General features: G+C 34.3%; 1 protein-coding gene across 8 annotated transcripts in view; it reads left to right on the top strand.

The window, feature by feature from the left end:
• CNTN5 (contactin 5) overlaps positions 1 to 21,739 on the top strand; it is a 597,686-nt gene that overhangs the window by 523,559 nt on the left and 52,388 nt on the right. For all 8 annotated transcript variants that reach the window (XM_048937197.1, XM_048937242.1, XM_048937259.1 and 5 more), the window contains 3 exons: positions 8,935 to 9,062; positions 9,492 to 9,667; positions 21,582 to 21,702. In XM_048937197.1, coding sequence (XP_048793154.1) covers positions 8,935 to 9,062; positions 9,492 to 9,667; positions 21,582 to 21,702 — 425 coding nt within the window. The remainder of the gene's footprint in view (positions 1 to 8,934; positions 9,063 to 9,491; positions 9,668 to 21,581; positions 21,703 to 21,739) is intronic.

Below are 21,739 nucleotides of genomic sequence, written 5' to 3'. Positions count from 1 at the left end.
AAAGCTTTTGTGCTGCAGGATAATATGGAAATAATTCAGCTGTGCGTATTACATTGCTGAATTTACCACTTCCAACATAGGATAGTTTGGCTGTTTTGAACTGTGTCTTCACCCACTATAAATCAAAACAGATCTTTATGGCAGAATAAAACTATTTCATTGTACAATGGCTAAATATCTGCTTCCTTGAGTATCTACTTTGTCTGGATTTTATTACTTACATGCATTGCCTCCCAAGCTGTCTTTCTAATGAGTGAAAAATTGAAATATCTTAGAGGAACTAAAATTTCTCCATTAATTTCTCTTTTTCTTCTGGGGGAATTATGAAATTCTACAATAAATTTATTATTTTTAAAGCTTCTGAGAAAAATAGGATAAGTTAATGATTCATTGCTCTCATTTAGGAACATGGAAAAAATTATTACAATAAAAGCCTTTTTCTCAAAAAGCAGAAAATTTTTCTAAGTAGCAAAATATTTCTGACATTGAGACATTGTGTAAAAAAGAGGAAAACGTATTAAAATATTAGTCTGATTTTTAATTTTAAATTTTCATCCTTTTTTCAATTATTTCAAAATGTTTAGATGCATTTTGTCTTAAGCCCAACATATCTTATAAAAAAGGATTCAAAAGAAATTTTTAGGTTAGAATAAAACACAGTGACCTTAAGTATCCCTTCCTGCTCTGGAACACTTTTCTTGAGATAAATTTTGAGAAATTCTTCCAGTTCCCTATTCTTGCAAGTCAAAACACATGTTGGGGCAACACATTTGAGCAGAATTGCAAGGTATCAGCAAAGTAATGCTAAATATTTGATAGCTACAGATTGATCTCTTTTATTTTTTATTTTTATTCTTATTTTATTTTTTATTTTTATTTTATATCTCTTTTTTGCACTAGCAAAAACAGAATAATTAAAAAGTTTACTGATTTGTTTACTTTTTATAGGTAATATATCACAGATTTGAATCTGTTCTCCATTTACAATTACTTTTGAATTCAGTACTTTAATGCTCCAATTTTAAGATCTTCATGTCATCACTGGCTTTCATGTTATTAAAATCTAGCTGTCCTGAAGTTCTGGTCTGAGTAAGAGACATAATAGTACTGTTAAAGCTGATAACGACTGGTCCACTTGTATGGAGAAAAAAAGCACTTCAAGAGACCATGTTCATTCTGACGTATTGGTGGTTTCCAGCCTTTACTGCTCAACAGCACTTCAGAAATTGTATCTATTCCCTGTTCTTACAACAAAGACTACATTTTCTTGCCAGTAAATTTAAATAACGTGCATATATAGATACCATTTCCTTTTTTCTTGTGCAGATGTTTCTGTATAGCAAACAGTAAGGACAAAATGAGAGGGGCTGTTGTGCCTCCTTTGAAAAATCTCACCACAAGACATTTTGCGTAGATTAGATTAAATAGAGCTGAAAGTAGCTTACAGCACTTTAATAATAAGTCTTAGCATATTCTCATGACCTAGGACATCAAACACAGGAACTGCAGCATTATAAATGTTTTAAAATCTGAAGAAAATCCAATTTATTCAGTGTTGTGCCAAGAGACTGGGCCAAGCATCATCTTTTTTCTAATTAGGTCAAAAATATTCAAATGAAAAACTCCATCTACTGTGATAATATAAAACATTGATATTAAGTAGTGGCATTCTGGTTATTTAAGTGTTTTTACTATAGCAATAACTCATATCCATTTCCTGTGAGATGTAGAGACTTGAAGTACATCTATTATGAAAGACTCAGAGAACGTGTAGGGAGATGAGAGAGCTCACAGTCATTCAAGGAGAAATAAAGATTTCAGCTATTTACAAATACTTGTCCTGATTCCTCGTAATCTACATTAGAAAATACTGACAGGTCCCACATCCAAGCTAATGTGTAATGACAGATTGCTCAGATCTGAACACTGTGAAGGGCCACAGGCTAAGTGAGTCAGAGCAACTTCTCTGCATTTGCATCTTAAAAGTTCTTCTATCTAATATGCACACAAACCAATTTCATACTCCTGTTTTTAGAACTTAATGAGAAATGTAAGGAAAAAAAAATAATTACTTACAATTTCCTTTTACCCATCTTCCATGTGTTAAAGTTTGCAAAGCTTCTGAGCAACTCTTTTCACTAATCTTCCCGATTGCTTTGATTACTATTAGTACAATAAAAATAACTTTAGAATGGAAATGTCAGAAACACCAAAACCAAAAGAATTAAAAGTATAAAAATGCAAAAAACATAGCTTAATCAAACTATTTATTACAAATTCTTTTTTTCCTCTCAGAACATACTCACATAATTTGTTCTTTTGTGGGCTTTTTTATATTGTATTTCTTTTTTCAAAATACATAAATCTCCAAATATATTTGGAGTCTGTCTCGCTTTCATTTCCAGCATTGTCTCTTCTATTGTTCCCCAGTAAGATCTTGATGGATATGTAGCAATTATAACTGTATTCAACCTCTCAGCTTCTTCAACATGTGGATCCCATTGCTCATCATAGACTTTAAAACGAAACATACCCACATTGTCTGTACATCTTCTTGTGAGAATCTATTATGAATGATAAAACAGAATCAAAATTAGTTTACACTTCTCATTATCTTAATCTTGCTGGAATTCTCTGCTCGCTGATTTCATATGTGATAGGAAGAACAAATGCACATCCTGACAATGATGGGTCAAGGTAAAATGATTTCTGTTGATAACGAATGATGAGATTTTCCATCCTATTAAACTACTATGTCCTCTACTGGTTGTGGATAATATCTGAGAACTTATTTACTGAATTGTAACAGATATCATAGAACTGTATATATATAGAAATGTATTGTCTGTAATGCAGAAGAGCAAAAGAGGGTACAGTCTATCACTGCATTTCATTTATCAATAAGAACTGATTGTAGGGAAAATTACTATCAACAATATGGCAGACAGAATAGATCTCCCTGTTTTATACCGAAACAATGATGAGTGCACGTTCTCCTAGTCTATCCTTTCCCTCAAAATAAGAAAAAAGATTACAACCACTCTCACAATCTTTCTGTGTAGAAAGGAAGAAGTATACTCTGAATTATAGTTGTTTATGCCACAATACTACTTCATATATGAGCAACTCTTAAGTACTGTATTCTATTTGATTCTCTTCTCTAAATGTCACCAAGCCCGAAGGAACCTGAACTTTATCACTCAGATTTGTGTGCACCTCCCTTCCTGTTCATCCCATCATCAGTTTCCTCTGCCTCTCTTCCAGTCAACACTAAGTGAAGGCATTACTGGGTGACAAACGGAGGATTTCCAAACACCATTTTTAAGCAAACAACAGCAGTTTGTATGTGTGTGGTTTCCACTCTTCAGCGTTCCAGCAGACACTTCTCAGAAAATATCTTTCTATACAGCAGAGCAAATCAATTTCCCATAAGCAAATTGTATATACCTTCCAGATAAAACATCACGTATTTATCAAGACTTACCTTTCCAACTATACACTTTATTTTTAAAAGAAGAGTAAAACTGATGAAAGCGCTGATCTATGTGAGCAAATGGACGAAGGGAAATGGCCTTAAGTTGCGCTAGGGTAAGTTTAGGTTGGATATCAGGAAAAACTTCTTTACAGAAAGGGTTGTTAAGCGCTGGAATATACTCCACAAGGAGGTGGTTGAGTCACCATCCATGGATGTGTTTAAAAAGTCTTTGGACGTGATTTAGCAGAAGGTTGTTAGAGTTAGGGTAGTATGGTTAGGTCCTGGTTTGTCTCAGTGATCTTTAAGGTCTTTTCCAACCTGAGTGATTCTATGATTCCATGATTCTAATGTTTGTTTGTTTTTTTTAAGGATGTACTAAAAAATGTTTCCAATCTTAGGTGTTGCTGCTGGAAAGTAGATTCAAGTAGATTGCAAATATTTTTAGAGTGAAAATACTCAATTGGAAATATTGTCTGAAAACTGTAATTCCTGAGCATTTTCCAGCCTTCTGTTGTCAATCTAAGTCCAATTCTGAAGCTTCAAAGAAAAAAAAAAACACTCTTACACATGCTTTTATAGTTTTCTAACAATTCTCAACCTTTTTTAATGGGTTAAGCTATAATTAAAGCTGACTTCATAGTAATGCTACTCACATGTGCTTTGTAACTTGCTGATATTCTAGACAAGGAAACCACAGGCATTGCAAGCTTACATTTAACATTTAGAGTATTTCAAATAAAATCATAGTGGAAAAGTACAATATACACAGATCTCAGATGCATTTTGAAATTCAGATTCAATTTCAGTTTAACTCTTTTCATTATCTATTGAATTTTTTCCAGCTTCATAGGTTTACAGTATACAGTAACACTTGTGTTGAATTGATTTCTGAGGCATTTAGTGTCAAAGAACATCATCGCCTTACCTCTCACCACCGCCATCAGCAACACAACCTATATCCCTTAATTCTTCAAACTGCCTCTAACATTGCACTACAGTCTAGGGTCAGTTCTTTCCTCCACCTGACTTTACTGGCTCCAAAATCCTGCTGACATTTGAGAGCCTCTTTAGTACTCCTGCTCACATCCAGACCTCAAAAGTATGCACACACACAAGCCTCTACATTTGTGCAGTAAATGATTAAGTCCTCTCACAGGTTTTGTGTCACATTCATCAGAGTATTATCATGTCCTGCCTGCGAAGGGAAAGAGGGTGATGAGAGCAAAAAGGGAAGGGATAGGCCCTATCTAGCCCCTGTTTGGAAGTGATTGATAAAATGGACACCAGCCAATTCAAAGGAGCCCCTCCCACAACTTAACCGTTTCTTGGGCATCATTCTGGACTCTTCCAGGGGCAGCTAAGACAGCAGTCAAATTAAGAAAAGGGACATCTAGCTCCTCTTCTGGCTTAATTTTCTCTTGGGAAATGGTCCAGGTTTATTCCTTATGCCAGTGAAGTTGTCTTGGGTACTTTTAGGCTATTTCTGTATATGTGAGCAGTATGGACCATTAGAGCAATTTGTTAATACTGTCTATATTGCCTAATTCAGGATTTCTCTCAAGAGTAGCTTACTTATCCCTTACTATCCCTTACTTTCTTCCACATGTGTGGCTGAAAGTTGATGAGCTCCTCAAGAATCCCTCCCAATTTCAATTGAAAAAGGTTTAGTGAATGTGCTCATATATTTTTTTGTGTTCTAAGACAAAGCCAGAATAAGGTGGGACTATGAGAGAATGCACTTCTGAACCACACCACTGATGAGAACAGTAGTTGGGGTTTTGTGCCTTAAGTGACATTAGATTATAGTAGGCACTTATGTTTGGAGAACTCAAGATTAGAAGCTCAGATCTGGTTCCAGGTTGAGATATCTAATTGTAGTCAATGCTCAGCCAGTTCCTTAATCATCTTAAATTTTTGTATTAAATCAGTTGAAACAACTGTGAATTTCAGCAGCCTAATCTTTGAATGCTTGAAAGAAGAAATTTGCATTTATTTTCTCTAGAAAATATTTTATATGTTAAGCATTATAGCCATACAGTACTGCCAAGAGTACGCTAGATAAATTTTATTTAATTTATCTCCTGTCCATTTGCTCCCATATTCTGATAATACTTTTTACCAATATTCCTGCTACAAATCTTAGCTGCTATTGACATTAAACCAACATAATCATTGATTCCAAGACTTCAACTTTTTCTTTTTTTTTTTCTTTTTTTCTCCCTACTGTTAGGTAGAAAAAAAGCTCTTTTTTACAGTAAGCTCATGTTAATTTTTTCAGAGACCTCAGATGAACAATATCCATCTTCTTTAAATGGTTACAATGACTTTTGCTTAAATTTAGATAATTTCAATAATAAATAATTAAAAATAACAAAACCATGACACTATCATACTTATCTCTCATCCATCCAATCTCTATATTCTCATTTATAATCATAATCTTTCCCTAGTTTTCTAATAAGTTAATAATTTAGCTTTTTTTCCTGAAGTGTTCAATTATCCTTAACCATACTCCAACTTCATTTCTACTGTCTTTGTCACTCTTTTATTTATGGTACTAAAAAGCCTTTTGCTATGAAATTTTCTTATTAAAATAAGTTGACACACTCCACAGGTGGTCTCTCCACGACAGAAGTATTGGCAGGGAAGGAGGAGAAGCCTGCATTCCTGCTGTGTGTAGAAAGTGTTGTATGAATAAATAAAGCATTTCAGTTTCCATCACAACAAGCCTCTGGCCTTTTCCCAAACACACAAAAAAGATGGAAAGCTAATTAATGCTAAGCATTTTAAGGAAAGTAAATTTCTGAGTCAAATAATTCACCAGCATATACGTTTGCATTTCCTTTGACTGAGCAATTACTCTTTTTCTCGTGGATAGCAAGAGCTTTTAGCCGAATAGAAATTTAACTGATTGTACACATAAGACTCATTAGATAATTTTTCATATTCATCTTACTTTATTTTCCTCCAAGATCAGAACAAAAAACAGTTTTATATCAAGACTTATGTTGTGTATAAGATTTTATAATTTGCAAACATTATGGGAGTGTCAGTTCATTTGTTTGGTGCTGACAGTATTTTGATGAAAACCATTACTGTTCTGCAAAGGCTATCATCATACTAATAACACAATGCCTTCAGAGTGACCACAGAGTGTTGAAAGAAGAAGTACACAAAAGCCTACTTACAGCAGGAGAAAATGAAGGAAGTTTACATCCCAGTCATTTCCCAAATCAAATTTCATTCTAGTGAAACATGCATTCCTTTTTACTTCAGATGTAAAAGAAGTTACAAAAGTGACACAACAAAATTTTGGGCCTTCCTGGAGAAATGGAGAAACAACAACAACAGCAACAACAAAAAAGCTCAGTGAATTCTGATTAAAAAAGAAAAACATTTTCTAATATAATTATGCTTTGTTTAAAATTACCTTTAGACAAACAATATGATTCAAATACTGATACATATTTGTTTAGAAGAAGAAGGGCATTATATCATTATGTTATACTGGGGAATTTTGTTGTTAACATGTCCTTCCCCTGTCTCATTCATCTTTGAATCTATTGAGCTATTATTTTCTTCTACCTCTGTGCTGAGAGTAGTGACTGGTGTTACATCTGAAATGGAGTACATTTTTCCTTAGAATGGAATTATGTTCTTTCAAATTCTATTTCTATAAACTTAATATAATAAAACACTGTTTATCACAGTCAGACAACAGGGTGTTTTAAGGTTTTTTTTTTTTTTTTTTTCTAACTACAAAAAAAAAAAAAGATGCACAGTCTAATATTGGCAATTTGGCTTGAATTCGTTACTGAATCACTCTCAATTTAAACAGAAGTTAAATGAATTTTGCACTGTAAGTTGTCCTGCCTACAAAGGGAATTCTTTACCTTGATTGGTTGCTGAAGAGTTCAACTCAGGCTTGTTAATATTAACAAGAGTGAGAACACTTCTTTATTTCTGTTGAAACAAAGAATAAACTATGGCATCATACTCTCTGTGATATGTGACCATTAGGCTCAAGTCAGTATTCCTAGCAGGAGTTTTTGTCACTGCTTCAACAGACAGAAAGCCTTCACTGGAGAGGTATATCTAAAAATCCAAGCATGGATGGAAAGAGCCACCCACCTCCATAGATACTTTCTCTAATATAGAAAGAGATCTTGCCTTACTTTCAAAATAAAGGAGAAGGAAGCATTTCAACTCATCCATTTCTATGTGATGCTTGCAAGTACTTGCTGAGGAATATTTGGCTTCAGTGTCCATGATGGCTGAAGAGTTTCAACCCTCAGTTCTCATGTCCTTCAGAGGGCCTTCCCAAATCACCACCTAGTCTGGGAATGAATGTGCAATATTTCCAAGCAGGCTTTGGCTTACACACCATGTTAGAGGTAGCATTTACCCTAACATCTGTCCTCTGGCAGAAGAGAGGCAATTGTTTTTATACTATTCTCCCAGGGCTGCAGCTTTATCATAAAAAGAAATTTTTTAGAACAGCTGAAACATATTTATTTTCACTTTTTTTTTATCTTCATGTTCTTTATGACTAATATAGTGTAAGCAAAGACTGAATTTGAAACTTCTAAATGTAACAGCTGAACAGTTTTAATGAGTATACTTCAGCAGTGTTACATAGAGATGTAGTGGAACTGAAATCACACAAGATTCAAGGTGCAAAGGAAAAAAAAAAGCTGAGCTACAAAAAAAAAGGGCCCATGTTACACTGTGTAGTAATATCATAAATCACAGTTTGACAAGATACAATTAATATTATGGGGTTTTTTTTCTTCCTTCCTTCCTTCCTTCCTTCCTTCCTTCCTTCCTTCCTTCCTTCCTTCCTTCCTTCCTTCCTTCCTTCCTTCCTTCCTTCCTTCCTTCCTTCCTTCCTTCCTTCCTTCCTTCCTTCCTTCCTTCCTTCCTTCCTTCCTTCCTTCCTCTCCTTTCTCTCTTTCTCTTCTTTCTTTCTTTCTTTCTTTCTTTCTTTCTTTCTTTCTTTCTTTCTTTCTTTCTTTCTTTCTTTCTTTCTTTCTTTCTTTCTTTGTTTTCTTTCTTTCTTTCTTTCTTTCCAGTTCCCTTTTACATTTTACTTCTCATTCTCAGATTTGACTTTGAAGATCATTTTTTTTGTTTTTCTGAAAATGTGCTGGATATTGAAATTTGATTTGACGATAATATAGAAGTGAAACTTTAAAGACAAAAAGGTTCATTACAATTCATCACTGATAAGTGTCAGAAGACACTAACTCACTGATGCTTCCCTGTAACTTATTGATTAAAGATTGAGAAGGAGTAAAATGGGTATATTGAAGCTCTTTTGAAGCAGAGAATTAAATTATCATCTTCATCATCCTTCATTATGGAAGCAGCAGTTCTCAATCCTATTTATTAATTCTAAAAATCATCATGGAATTTGTCTTCCAGGACTGGAGTTATATTCACATATTTTTCCTTTTCAGGATAACTATTCTTCCACAAGGAAGCTTGCGAATTCTGAATGCTTCCAAGTCTGATGAAGGACGGTATTCATGCCAAGGTGTAAATGTATTTGGGTCTGCAGAAATCGTTGCATCAGTATCTGTTAAAGGTATGAAAAAATATGTTAATGTTATTGATGATTTCCCATTGTTAATGTTTCTTTATTGCTTACAATCTCCAGCCAAGCATGCAACACTGTACAAACAGAATAAGAGACCATTTAAAACAAAGTATCAGGTTAACTTCTCTTTGATCAAGCTCTGCATGAAATTGCACAGTTCAGCTTTTAAATTTTAGCAGTGTGTCAGCAGAATTTGTATAACTATTAAATCAACTGGATCATAAATAATTCTATAAATAAAACAGAAGAAAACAGAGAAACTAAAAATCAATACCCCTTTTAACGTGTGCTAGTTTGGCAAACTCATTTAGCCCTTACTCCTTTCTGCATGGGAATAAAGAACTCAAAGATATTATATTGATGTCTTTCTATAACTACACTTCCAACTAAATGTTCTTAATCCTTCCATATTTCAAGAACCTACGAGAATAGAGCTGACTCCCAAGAAAATAGAGTTAACGGTTGGAGAAAGCATCGTCCTCAGTTGCAAAGCCCTTCATGATAGCACACTAGATGTCACTTTCTATTGGACACTTAATGGGCAGCCAATTGATTTTGATAAAGAAGATGGACACTTTGAAAGCATCAAGGCAGTAAGTAACCAGGCATATTTTATGCACTGCAGAGTGATAAGAGTTTGCATGCTTTTACATGTTATATAAGATAACTTGTTTCACTAATGTTGAAAGAAATGCAGAGAAGGTGAGGATTTCAGAACACAGGGGTTAAGCCTTCATGCTAGCTGTGAGGCATCTGATGATCTTCCCAAGGGAACAGAAAGCAATTTAAATCCAACTCTTATTACATGATTCAAATGATTTTGATGTAGAAAAGATGTTTCTATAAACATTAATTTATTTTTCACAAAGAATATGGATGTTGAAGTGTCCTTATCTCTGAATGCTTTTATTTTATCTGCAAAATATCAGATATTTTGGTATCTGAATAGTAATGAACATATATTTTATTTTCCACCCCCCTGCACAAAGTAGATACTAGCTGTCAACTGTTATTAAAATGAACAAAAATAATTTGGAAAAATATGCACATAAATTACACATTACCCTATGATTAAAACAGTTTGATGCGATCAAATAATAGTATGATAAAGTAATGTAAACCTGTTTAAGTTAATGTTTCAAATATAAGTTCAAATATAAGTAATGTTTCAAATATAAGAAAAGATAACTTTACATTGTAAAACTTGTTAGCTGAATTCATTTCTTCTAATTGGCTTTAAACAAATCATACCATGCATACATACTGTATCAAACTATATATATATATGTGTGTGTGTTTTTTTTCTGTTGTTAGTGATTTGTCTGTTTGTATTTTAATTTGGCTTGACTTAATAAGCCTTTTAGTGGAAAAAGATTAGCAAGGCATGCCTTAGTGTGAAAGTTCTTAGCACACTTATCTTCATCTGACAAAGTCCAATACACAAAATCCAGTACTAAATATTTAAGAAGGAAAACTTTCTTTTTCTTTTTTTTTTCTTTTTTTTTTTTAAACAAGGTTACAATGTCATCTGAGTCAAGAAAATGCCCTATAAATACAATTTAACTTGAAGCTTTTTTCCTAGCATTTAAAATATAAATGTGTTATGCAGTTCCTTCGGTATATTTTAGAATTTCTATGTTGGAGGGAATTTCTAATCATTGAGAAAGACATTTCTTATACAAAAGTAAAGTTAATTTAACAAAATTAAAATTTTATATGTACTCAGGAAAAAGTAGATTGTGGAAGTATTCTTCCATAATTGCATTTCTTCTAGAAACAGCCATCACATTGATAAAAGTAAGGTTTGTCCAGAGGAAGAATTTGGAGTAGGACATGCTGGGCCTATATCCAGACAAATATTCATGCAGTCATAATGGAATCAATACTTAATATCTAAATGATGAAGTAGGAAAAAAAAAATTGTTTAATGAGTAAATATTTGCCATCTTCAGAGTTGCTATTTACTTCCAGAGCCTCATTTACCTTTCTGTTAATCACATTTGTATAGTAAATTAGTCAAGAGGATAAAAATATATTTCTTTCATTAAAACCTAAGATATGACCAAGTATTAGAGGAAAGAAAAACAAAGTAAACCTCTTCAGTTTATCCTATCAATTAATCTCCTTTAATCCATCCTTCACAAATAGGCATACACATTAAAATTACCACTTTAAGAATGCAGTGAAAAGGAATCTAAAGATCTCTTGAAATATAATAAAATTCAATTTTTATCCCTGATTTTCTTTGAAAAAATACTTCTTTATTGCATGTGTTGATCATGTACAATTTGCTTTTCTTTTCTATACATCGAAGAAAAATATATCCTTTGTGTGCATGACATTCTATAATTACACATCTATTTTGTGTTGCACACAGTGATTGTTCATCAGATGAAAAATGTTCCAACTTGTTTGGGTTCGGTCTATTTGTTTGAAAGCCTGACAATTGAATATTATTTGAATGGGCTTTGTTAATAACAAAACTATTCTCAGCTTCTAAACACCAGTTGCACTGTGTGCACTTTCACCATGGCAGCTCCAGGTGTTATGATAAACATTCTGATGCTTAGTGCAGTATTGTAAAAGCTATCACCTAAATAATATTTATTTGGGTCATAGATAAATTTCCACTTGGTAAAATTGTGTGTTCCCTAGTAATCACAATTAATTGGAAAACTTATCTAATACATATCATTTTCCTTGCTTTTAAATTATGGGGGCTGCTCTGAAAGTAATGTCTCATTTTATTATGTTGGCCCATAGTATCAGAGGCAGATGGTGGTAGGGTAGTAGAGGTTGAACCTTCCCACCATTTTCCATTACACAATGTTACCATGTGACAGATGGCAGCAGGGGGACAGTCTGACAAATGGTATCTGACACGGAAGTGCATATGAAGCAAAGGTGTGTTACTGAATTCCTTCATGTGGAAAAAATGGCACCCATTGACATTCATTGATGGTGATGAATTTATGGAGACCAAGCAGTGATGTGAGCATGGCAAGATGGCAGATGGCATATTTCAGCAGTGGCAACAGTGCCATGTAAGACAAGCCATGTTCTGGACGACCATGCAGATATTTACTAGCATGACATGCAGGCCCTTGTTCATCACTGATGGAAAATGCACAGCTAAATATGGTGATTATGTTGAAAAATAGTATTTTGTAGCTATTCTGAGAATTTGTTCTATCAAATATTTTTGTAATTGTGTTTAGTTTCCATAATTAATTAGGAGGCATTACTTTTGGAGCAACCTACATATACATTTATTACAAAAAAAAAAAAATTGTTTTCATTTTCCAGATTGACAATTGTTTTTTATGCAAATTAAAAATTTCCTTGTTGCTATTTACTTAGCCACAAAAGGTTTTGTACCTATGGCAATGTAGATACTTAAGGGACTTGTCTGGCAAGAGGATAAATGTTGTACAGTTGTCAAATTGCACAAAGCTGTGCATGAAGGGAATATTAAGGGAAAGAGACTAAAATCCATTGGGGTTATTGCTGCAGTCTACACTTGAAGACAGGAAAACATGCAAAATCTTTTGCATGCATAACTCTGCAATACATTTTGTAGCAGAATTATCATTCAAAGGGATACAAATATTCAGGGTCTCTTGGCATTATAAAAATCATATTTGATCTACCAAAAGACACTATAACATTTCAGGATCTGTGAGGAAGTAGTCCCAGTAATTAAAAAAAAATGACATTGCATGGAAGTCTGAACTGACAAGATTTCCTTTTGGTAACACTGGTGAACACTTTGGTACAGAAAACATATGCTTTCTTGTTTCTGTTAGAGTAGCCTTGATTCTCTGTTTTACTCTTTTTGTCAAGTCTAGAAATCCCATTCAAAATCCTATTCAGAATTTTCTTTTTTAAGGTTTCCAATTAAATTAATTGACCTTAATTTTCACCAGGAGGTATCACTTTTCTAGGTAAAACATCTGATTTTGTGAGTAGATTTTCATTCAGCTATCCCCATTCCAAACTTGTGCTTGGAAGTTGATACTGTTTTTATGGCACATAAGCACAATGGTTTATTATGGTCATCCACATAGTTGTAAGCAGCAGCATTTATCTCAGAGTCCCTCACCTTGATCTGCATGAGTGTCTTTCACTCAGTGACTGAGGAAAGTGTTTTAGTTTCAATATCTTCTTGGTCTTTGGTCTTAACTGAAACAGAAACCATGGGAAGCAATAAACATAAACTGACAAGTTGAATTTTTCAGTGGTTGTTTATCCACACAGAAGTGAGTTAAAATCTACTGTTTCACTTAGAAAAGGCTATAGAGGTCTGGACAGTGCATTAGGCACTGTCTAGAACTACAGACCTCAATCCAATAGCGTAGAAACTATGGGAGAGCATAACTTTGGATCTTTCCCTACGTCTTCCTTTCTCTCCTCAGTTTGCTTGTAGAACAATCACATTTCAGTTAAGATTAAAATTTCATTGTCATTTTCTAGATAGGCACCACTAAGTTCTACACTATGTAGAATCAATAAAACAAAGGCTATTAATAAAATCTTTGCTCTTTATTTGACATTAAAAAAAAACAACATTAATTAAATATGGCCCTACTTTAACACAGACCCCAAAGGAAAACAATAGTTGGCAAAAGCTTTATAGAAGAGACATGCTCTGTGCATAGAGGATAATTCTCTTTCAGGCTAGTACTGCTATATCCAATTCACTGAAAATAGCCATGATAGTTAGCTATTGGTTGGAAAAAATAGAATGGAGATCCAATTAATCTGATATCCAGACAATTCAGACAGATTTTGCCTATTTGTCACACTACAGCAATTAAATACTTGAAAGATTTGAAGTAGTTTCCAAATGAAATTATACTTTGTCTTTTGAAGTATTTCCTGTAGTAATATACATTTCTTGTGTATGAAGGAGGGGACAAACTGGAATAAGGGTTTGTCAAAAGTTTTTGTTTGTTTTGTGATTGATAGCTACAAACCAAAAGTCTGAACACAGAGAAGAATGTGGATTAAAAAAACCCTTTACCATGCACTTCTTCCGGGCTATAAAATATCCCAGTAAACAGCTTACATTTGCAGACATATCTGCATGCCACATTAGAAAAGAACAGTGAGCATTTCCCAGAATCAAACCTGTGGTTTTGGCTATGAGTAAAGAGTGAGAGAAGGTAATAAATAGCATGTGTTCTCTTTCATTTTACTTTGGAGCATGTAGATAACTGAGCATTTTGGAAAATGTGAGTCTCTTAACCTCCCTGAATCCTGATTTCTATTTAAAAAAAATAATAAAAATGATTAACACTAAAAAATAACATCCAAATAATTTTTTATACTGGCTTATTCAATTAAAGTATTTTTTCCTTTCCTTATTTAAAAGAAACACAATATAAAAAAAAATAATAATAATAATCCTAGAGTATATACAAGATATTTCACAACAAGACATTCTTTATTCTTTCCCATTTACTTGCAGCTGATGGACCATTTAACTGCTTGGCCCTGTGTTAATCTGGGCTGTAACAGCTTTGAGCATCTGATTAATATGGCCTAATACTAAGACTCCTGTGCAGTGTATTTTTCACATACAGTTCTGGAATCTTGCTCTCAAGCTCCTGTTCCTGATCATCTCTGGCAGTATTTCTCCCTTGCAATTCTTATGCTGCTGCTCTTCTGTTTCTGATCTTAAAGCCTTGCACCTGTAATCCCAGTTGTATTCCTATGGCAGAGTTCCCAATGGCCTGAAAATCACCTGAACTTCCTGCTGCCTTTTTTTGTTCCTCATTTTGTAAATTTTGAATAGTGTTAGAGCAAAAGAAAACACGATGTGCAACAAAGTAAATAACAATCAAAAAACTACTTTAAAAATAATATCTAACATGTCTTCAGAAGCTTAACAATCCCTCAATGTGCAGTATATGCCCTTAATTATCATATTCTAATCAATGCTAATCAATAAAGAGATTGAACAAGTCTCAAAGAAAAGGACAGAGCACAAAGGAAAAAAGACAGTAAAAACTGATACAATTCTCAACTTCCTCATTGTCATCTTCTGTGCTGGAGAGAGTCCTGAGAGGAGAACTCACTCTGGCTGGCCAACAGGAAGAGTATTCCCTTTTCCTTCCCCTCTTCCTTCTCCCAAGTATGGCTGTCACAATCTCCTTTGTGTTAAATGCTAATTAACCCATCACATCTGCTTTTCATGCTTCCTTTTCATGTGTCTTCTTAAGTGCCACAATTCTTACCACTGGGTTCTACCTTCATTTCTGGCATCTTCATCTGTTGCCATCACCATTCTTATGTTCAAATCATGTCTTTATGGTTTATTTTTCCCCTTTATCTACATCTTCAAATAGAGCACAGGTATCATATCAATTGTTCAGTCTTGTTTGATCTAAGCTTTTTCCTAAATCACCTTCTTTTCAGTTTTCAATAAAAACTTGATCTATGATTTTTTTCACAAATTTCTAGGTCTCTAATCAAGGTCTCTAGTACCCGAGACCTTGATTCCCAATACTCATTTACTTCCATCTTTTATTCTACCTTCTCTCAATACAATGAATTAGATTCATTTGCAGCAAATCAGGCTGCACTTTCATGTCCACTCTGTTCACTCCAACACCTACATCTGTTCCTATCCTGTACTTCACTGGCAAAAAACAAGTTTTTCATTATTCCTGTTATCACAAATCAAAGTACTCAGAAATATACTGCTTCTGGAAGGGCCCATCTCCCCACTGGAAGATTCTCTTAGATTCTATAGATTTGAAACTTTGAGAACCGTCTTTTTTACAATTTCTTATAGTCAGGGACAAAGTAAAATATGTGTAACCTAGTGGTTCTCAACTAATGGTACCAGCCTGAATGCTATTATACTGCTGTTCTTATTATATTATATGCCACTAATCACAAGAAACAGTAACAATAAGGAAATATTTGATAAAAAAATTTATATGCTTAAAAGATGAAAGGCAGTATATAACTTTCCACGATCCCTACACCAACACAGAGACCTGTTTTAAAGAAAAAAACATTAAATATTTGCAATTTGTAAACAGCACGAGCAAAGAACAGACAAGTGGTTGATGTCTTAAAGCTAAGAATTTGCATGAAATGGCATTTACATCATCCTAAATGTATTTTGAACAGAGGTAGGCTGGAAGCCAACAATCCATCATACTCTACATATAAATTGTCGGCATCATTTAAAAGAGCTTTATTGTGTTGTTATTTTTCATTTACTGTTGATGTTACAAAGCTAAAATTGCCATGAGCTTATTTTGTGAGATCATTATTTTACTTCAGATAAATTCACCAAAAATAAACTCCACTGCTAATCAAATATATCAAACAAACAAGATTCAGCTGTGAAATCATTTTTCAATTCAGCCTGACTGACTTTATTTCATTAATAAAGACTATTCTGCTAAATCCAATAATGTCTGAGTCAGGAATTCACCTGTGTCCTAGCTGTTAAAAAAAACCATATATTCGGAATAATTACTTAAGCTGAAGAAGGTCACATTAATGGCTGTCGTCTTTCTTATTTAGGATCAAATCACTGTCCCATTTAATTACAGAGTATTGTTCTACTCTTTTCAGTTCATACAGAAAGGTGACTTCATAACATCTTTTCAAGCTTTTTGTATCATGTATCAACCATTCTCTTCTATATAGAAACTCCCTTTGCAGGAAAACATCTTCACACCTAACTCTCAAGTGAGGAAGATGAGAGCTAGACACAGCAAACCCCTGCAGTTGCAATAAGGAACTGAGTCAAACACCAGTTAGGCTTTTATCATAAAAGTTTTCCTGCAATGGCAGTCAAGCTCTGTCCACTCCTTTCCCTGTTGATTTAACCTTTTGTTGTGCCATGATCTGTTTCAACATCCTCACTAACCTTTATGCCCTCTAAGCAGGAGATGGTTTTCATCACATGGTGGCCAGATGGAGTTCCCATTCCCAATCCATGATAGAAGTAATGCGCAGATTTGCTAGACCCCAGGCCCTTGCAATGTAAAATCATCTCTATTGATTATCCATGATTTTAATCTGCCTTTTCTTTTTGTCCCTCTTGACAAGATAAAACAGAGCTATACTCATAGAACTGCAGCTGGAGTGTGAAAAAGTAGTACTATGACCAATGTGGAAAATGACAGGTATTAGAAATAGATGATGTGACTGCAGGTGAAATGAATAGCACTATGAGGAGAGAATGATTTCTAAGTTTCATGCATGTTTTGCAGATATGATTCTGCAGTTTCAACAGATGTGATGAGCTGTGCAATAATCAAACCAATGTTTAATTCTTCCCCGGAAGTGACAAGGAGGAAGTAAAGAACAGACTTAATGGACACTAAGAAAGGACTCTGCATTATGACTGTGATCTCCTTTTCAAGTGTAGGCAGCTTATATTCTTGTGCAAAGCTTTTAAAAGAAAAGATAGGATACTGAATGAACTACCTTGATTTGGAGATAAAAACTCAGAAAATGAATGGCTGGATTAACATGGAGGTTTCCTAGCAACTAGCTCAAGGTAATGAACTCAGTCACACAGGAAGAATAAGCAGAATTCTCTGCTCTTTAAGAACCGTCTGTTGAAGTTGCTTCACAGCAAAGCAATTCACATCTTCTTAGGATTTATGAAACAGCCAGGAAAAATCCTCATACAGCTTCTTCTCAGTAAGGAGGTTGGATGGATAAAAAGTATTAACTCTGCATTACTTTCTGGTTTTGTGTCTTCTCTGCAAATCACTAGCATTAAAGAAATGGATGCAGAAAAACAAATCCAACAGGATGATGCTCACTGAGCAAAATATGAATATTACATGCTCCTTGAACCTTTTTGAGTTTGGGGAAGTACCTTTATGTTAAAAATAAACACATATATAAGTGGGATTAGCTCCTGTGAAAAATTAGTTCAAGAAGCACCTTACTGGTAATTCTATTTAGATACTCTGAAGACATAATTGTGACCTCAGATAATGTATTACATACCACACTGTAGCAGCAAGAGGAATAGATTCTTCGCATGCTTACAATACTCACAGCACTGATCACTGGAGCCATGCAGAACCTGATTAATGAGATATTCTGGAGTATAATATAAATGGCACAATGATTTGTTGTCCTAGAAAGAACCATTAGACATGACAGATAGCATTAGTAGCTGTTATTATTTTTCAGCCTTTTAATGAACACAGGGAATATGTTCAGCTTTACAGTAGGTTCATAGCTGATGTTGGCCTTGAAAGTTAATTTTACCCCTCTTTATTGTCATTAGAAGTTGACTGATAAATCTGCCTTCTCTTAGTTAAATACAAGGTATTTTCCACACAAAAGACACTTATATTGAATAAATATAAGTATTTATATACTTGGCTAAATGTGTTATAGATGTTATTCTGAACAGTGAATACACTTGCTAAGAGCAAGGTCTTACACCTGGATTGCAGCAACCCCCGCTAACAATACAAGCTGCGGGATGGAAGGATAGATCACAGCCCTGCTGAAAAAGACCTGGGGGTACTGGTGGGTGGCAAGTTGCACAGGAGCCAGAAATGTGCCCTTGCAGCCCAGAAAGCCAACAATATCCTGGGCTGCATCGGAAGAAGGATGGTCAGCAGGGAGAGGGAATTGATCCTACCTCTCTACTCTGTGCTGTTGGCGTTATTGCAAAATGTGCTCTGTTTAAGAACATCAAAATAATGGAGTAACATGCAGCTTTTTTAAATGTACACTTAATAAAGTGGAAATATAAATGTAGACAAAAGTAGACATGCTAATTTTGGCTTTCAGTAATATTAGAATCCCATAGTCACTGATACCTCAGGCTGTTCTGAGTCATTTAGCCAAGATGTGAGCTCTTTCCATTCTACTTGCAATCTTCTCACTTGTTCTGTGTCTTGCCTGAAGGGGAAAGAGTGCTTTTGTTGAAATGTCATTTTCCACTGAAAGAAGACACACACACAAAAAAAAAAAAAAAAGAGAAACTTTCCGACCTTGGACATTTTTCTTAATGGAGTATCTGCTACATTCTTTCTTAGTAGATGCTTTAAAAATGAATTGTAAATTTTAAACAAGCATCTGCAGTAACATGTTATGGAGATTGGCTCAAGATAGCCAGCACATCAGTTTGACCATAAGAATTTACTGAAGCCTTGAACCTCTTATCACAAAAGTAGCCTTATTCCAAGGTTTACACAAATAAAAAGCAAACATGAGAACAGAAAAAAGAAAGGTAGGGGACTGGTGGGGTTGGGGCACAAACCTTGAATCGCTGATATTGTAGTGTCTTTTCTTTGAAATTCTCGTTGTTTTTAGATCAATTTAAAACTCCAGTGCATTCTTACATGCATTGAGTGTTTGGCCTCAGCCTCTCCTTTCTTGACTTTGTTCCAGGACAGCAGAAGTTCAGAGACAAGGCTAACTTTCAGCATAGATAAATGTGATGACAATCCAGACACCACTGTGTTGACAGTAGTTTAAAGAATGAATTGACTAAGGGGGAATCTCTGTATTAATCACCACAAGATAACGAAGATTCTATTATGGCTTATTACTACATCTTCTAATACCTTCCTAGTACCTTTCCCTTCATTCCCAACAATGAGGACTGCTTTAGGGTCAATATGGAATAGTCCTCGCTTTCTAGTGGATTAGTATGAGCATAGAAACAGCACTTGCATCACTTAATGAAGCTTTTGCTTATTCTTTCTATATGCTATGTAACATTGTACAAAAGTAGGATGAAATCTAGGAATACAGCAGCATTTTATCCACAACTTAGACATTACCAAACTCCTACTATATAAAATTCTGAAATTTTTATCTTAAATAATGGTGTAAAGGCCCCCAAATTAGTAAAGACATTTGGTGCTATTGAACAGCAAATAATTTTTTCTTTTTTAAAAGGCCTGATCAGCTCCTAGTTATCTAAATAGATTCTAATATATCATTATCCATAATAATAAAGCTAGTGTCTAAACTTATATACATCTGTATTAAACATATCACAAGTAATTTCTTTCCACTCATACACCGTAAACAACCCCAGTTGCATATCCTGTTATGCTGCATTAAATCCACGTGTTTCATGGGTACCTTTTACTGTATTGCTCTCCACTTAAAGCAGTGATTCTTGCCATGTCCGCTTGTCTGTCCAGCTATGTACACAGATATTAAATATATATATATATTTTTGTTTTTTCAAATAATACTATGATGTATATAGTCATGAGCCCCCTGGAAGATAGGATGGCAGCCAGGATTGCTCAGCTTCTGAGCAAGTAAACTAGACGGCCTTGAATTTCCACCTCTCTTTTCCCTCTTTACATGTGAACATGCTTTGGTAGAGATTTTGCCTTGGTTATGAAAATTAAGAGAAGACTAATTAGCCTAGAAGTGGCCAGGTATTACAACATTAATTGTTGGATTTAATAAAAATATACTTTGTTTTAGTATAGGTTATTATAGATTATAATTGAGAAGGAAACTGTAATTCCCATACCATATGCTTAGGCTGGCCTTCATTCACTCTTATCTGATCAGTATAATATAACAATATATATACAATAATATAACATTATCTGTGGATATGGTTTAATGTGTACTAAATCTAGCTGAATGATTTCCTTCTATATATGTATGATGTAAATATGATATAAAATATGATATATGATATCAAATGATATGAAATAAGATAAAAATGACTCTAGTGAGTTTCAGATAAAACTGTGTATGTGTAAAATCTGATATTATCATTTCAGTTTATTAAATAGTACAGATATTTCTAAAAAAAAGCCATCCATTCTCAAAATAAATGACTGTTCCATCTTCCAAGTTTCTGCTCATAACTCTGGGGGGCTGTAGTTACCATTGCCTTGAATACTGAAAAACAAAAATCTGAACTAGCTTTCTGTGCACACATATCCAGGGTTTGCATGTTTCAGATTTCAATATGTGTAGGTTCTGGCAGGGAAAATGAGAATCTGTTTATATTTTCTTGATCTTATTTAGTATTAATTTCTCCTTTGTCAGTAAGAATCAATTAACATAATCTTTTAAATGATCTTAATTTCATTTGAGGTACATATTCCAAATATGATTGCATTGTAGAAAAGAGGAAGAGGAAGGAAGACTCGTTTTCATTTCTAAGAGCACATTTGCAATGCCAAGGATTACATCAAATATTTCTGTTTTGCTCTTTAATTAATTTCTTTGTGTTAGCTTGGATTCATTTTCTTTGAGAATGCAAATATCCATAGAGTGCTTTAAGCAAAATCAAAGTTATTAAAAACCACAAATCCTCTTCTTTAGTCCTTATTACTAATTGTATAAGTGCAGTGTGCTGATTATCTGCTGATAATCCTCAAAAGGGGATATTAGGGGACATAAATGTTGTAAGATGAAAGCCACAGATGTGAATTTCTCACACTGCACAAAACACTCTGTGAGCTACCTTGAAAACACGGATTTACTAAATTTTAAATGGGTTTTTCATGCCTGTTTCAGCAAGCGTCCTCGGCAGACCTGATGATCAGGAACATCCTGCTGATGCATGCTGGGAGATACGGCTGCAGGATCCAGACTGCAGCAGACACTGTGTCAGATGAGACCGAGCTGCTTGTCAGGGGTGAGTGGCCTCAAAGCACCCTCTCAGTGCACCAGGG

This window comes from Lagopus muta, chromosome 1, assembly GCF_023343835.1.
Source record: "Lagopus muta isolate bLagMut1 chromosome 1, bLagMut1 primary, whole genome shotgun sequence".
NCBI classification, from domain to species: Eukaryota; Metazoa; Chordata; class Aves; order Galliformes; family Phasianidae; genus Lagopus; species Lagopus muta.
Note: the sequence above shows the minus strand (reverse complement) of the source record. Positions and strands in the feature narration are given on the sequence as shown.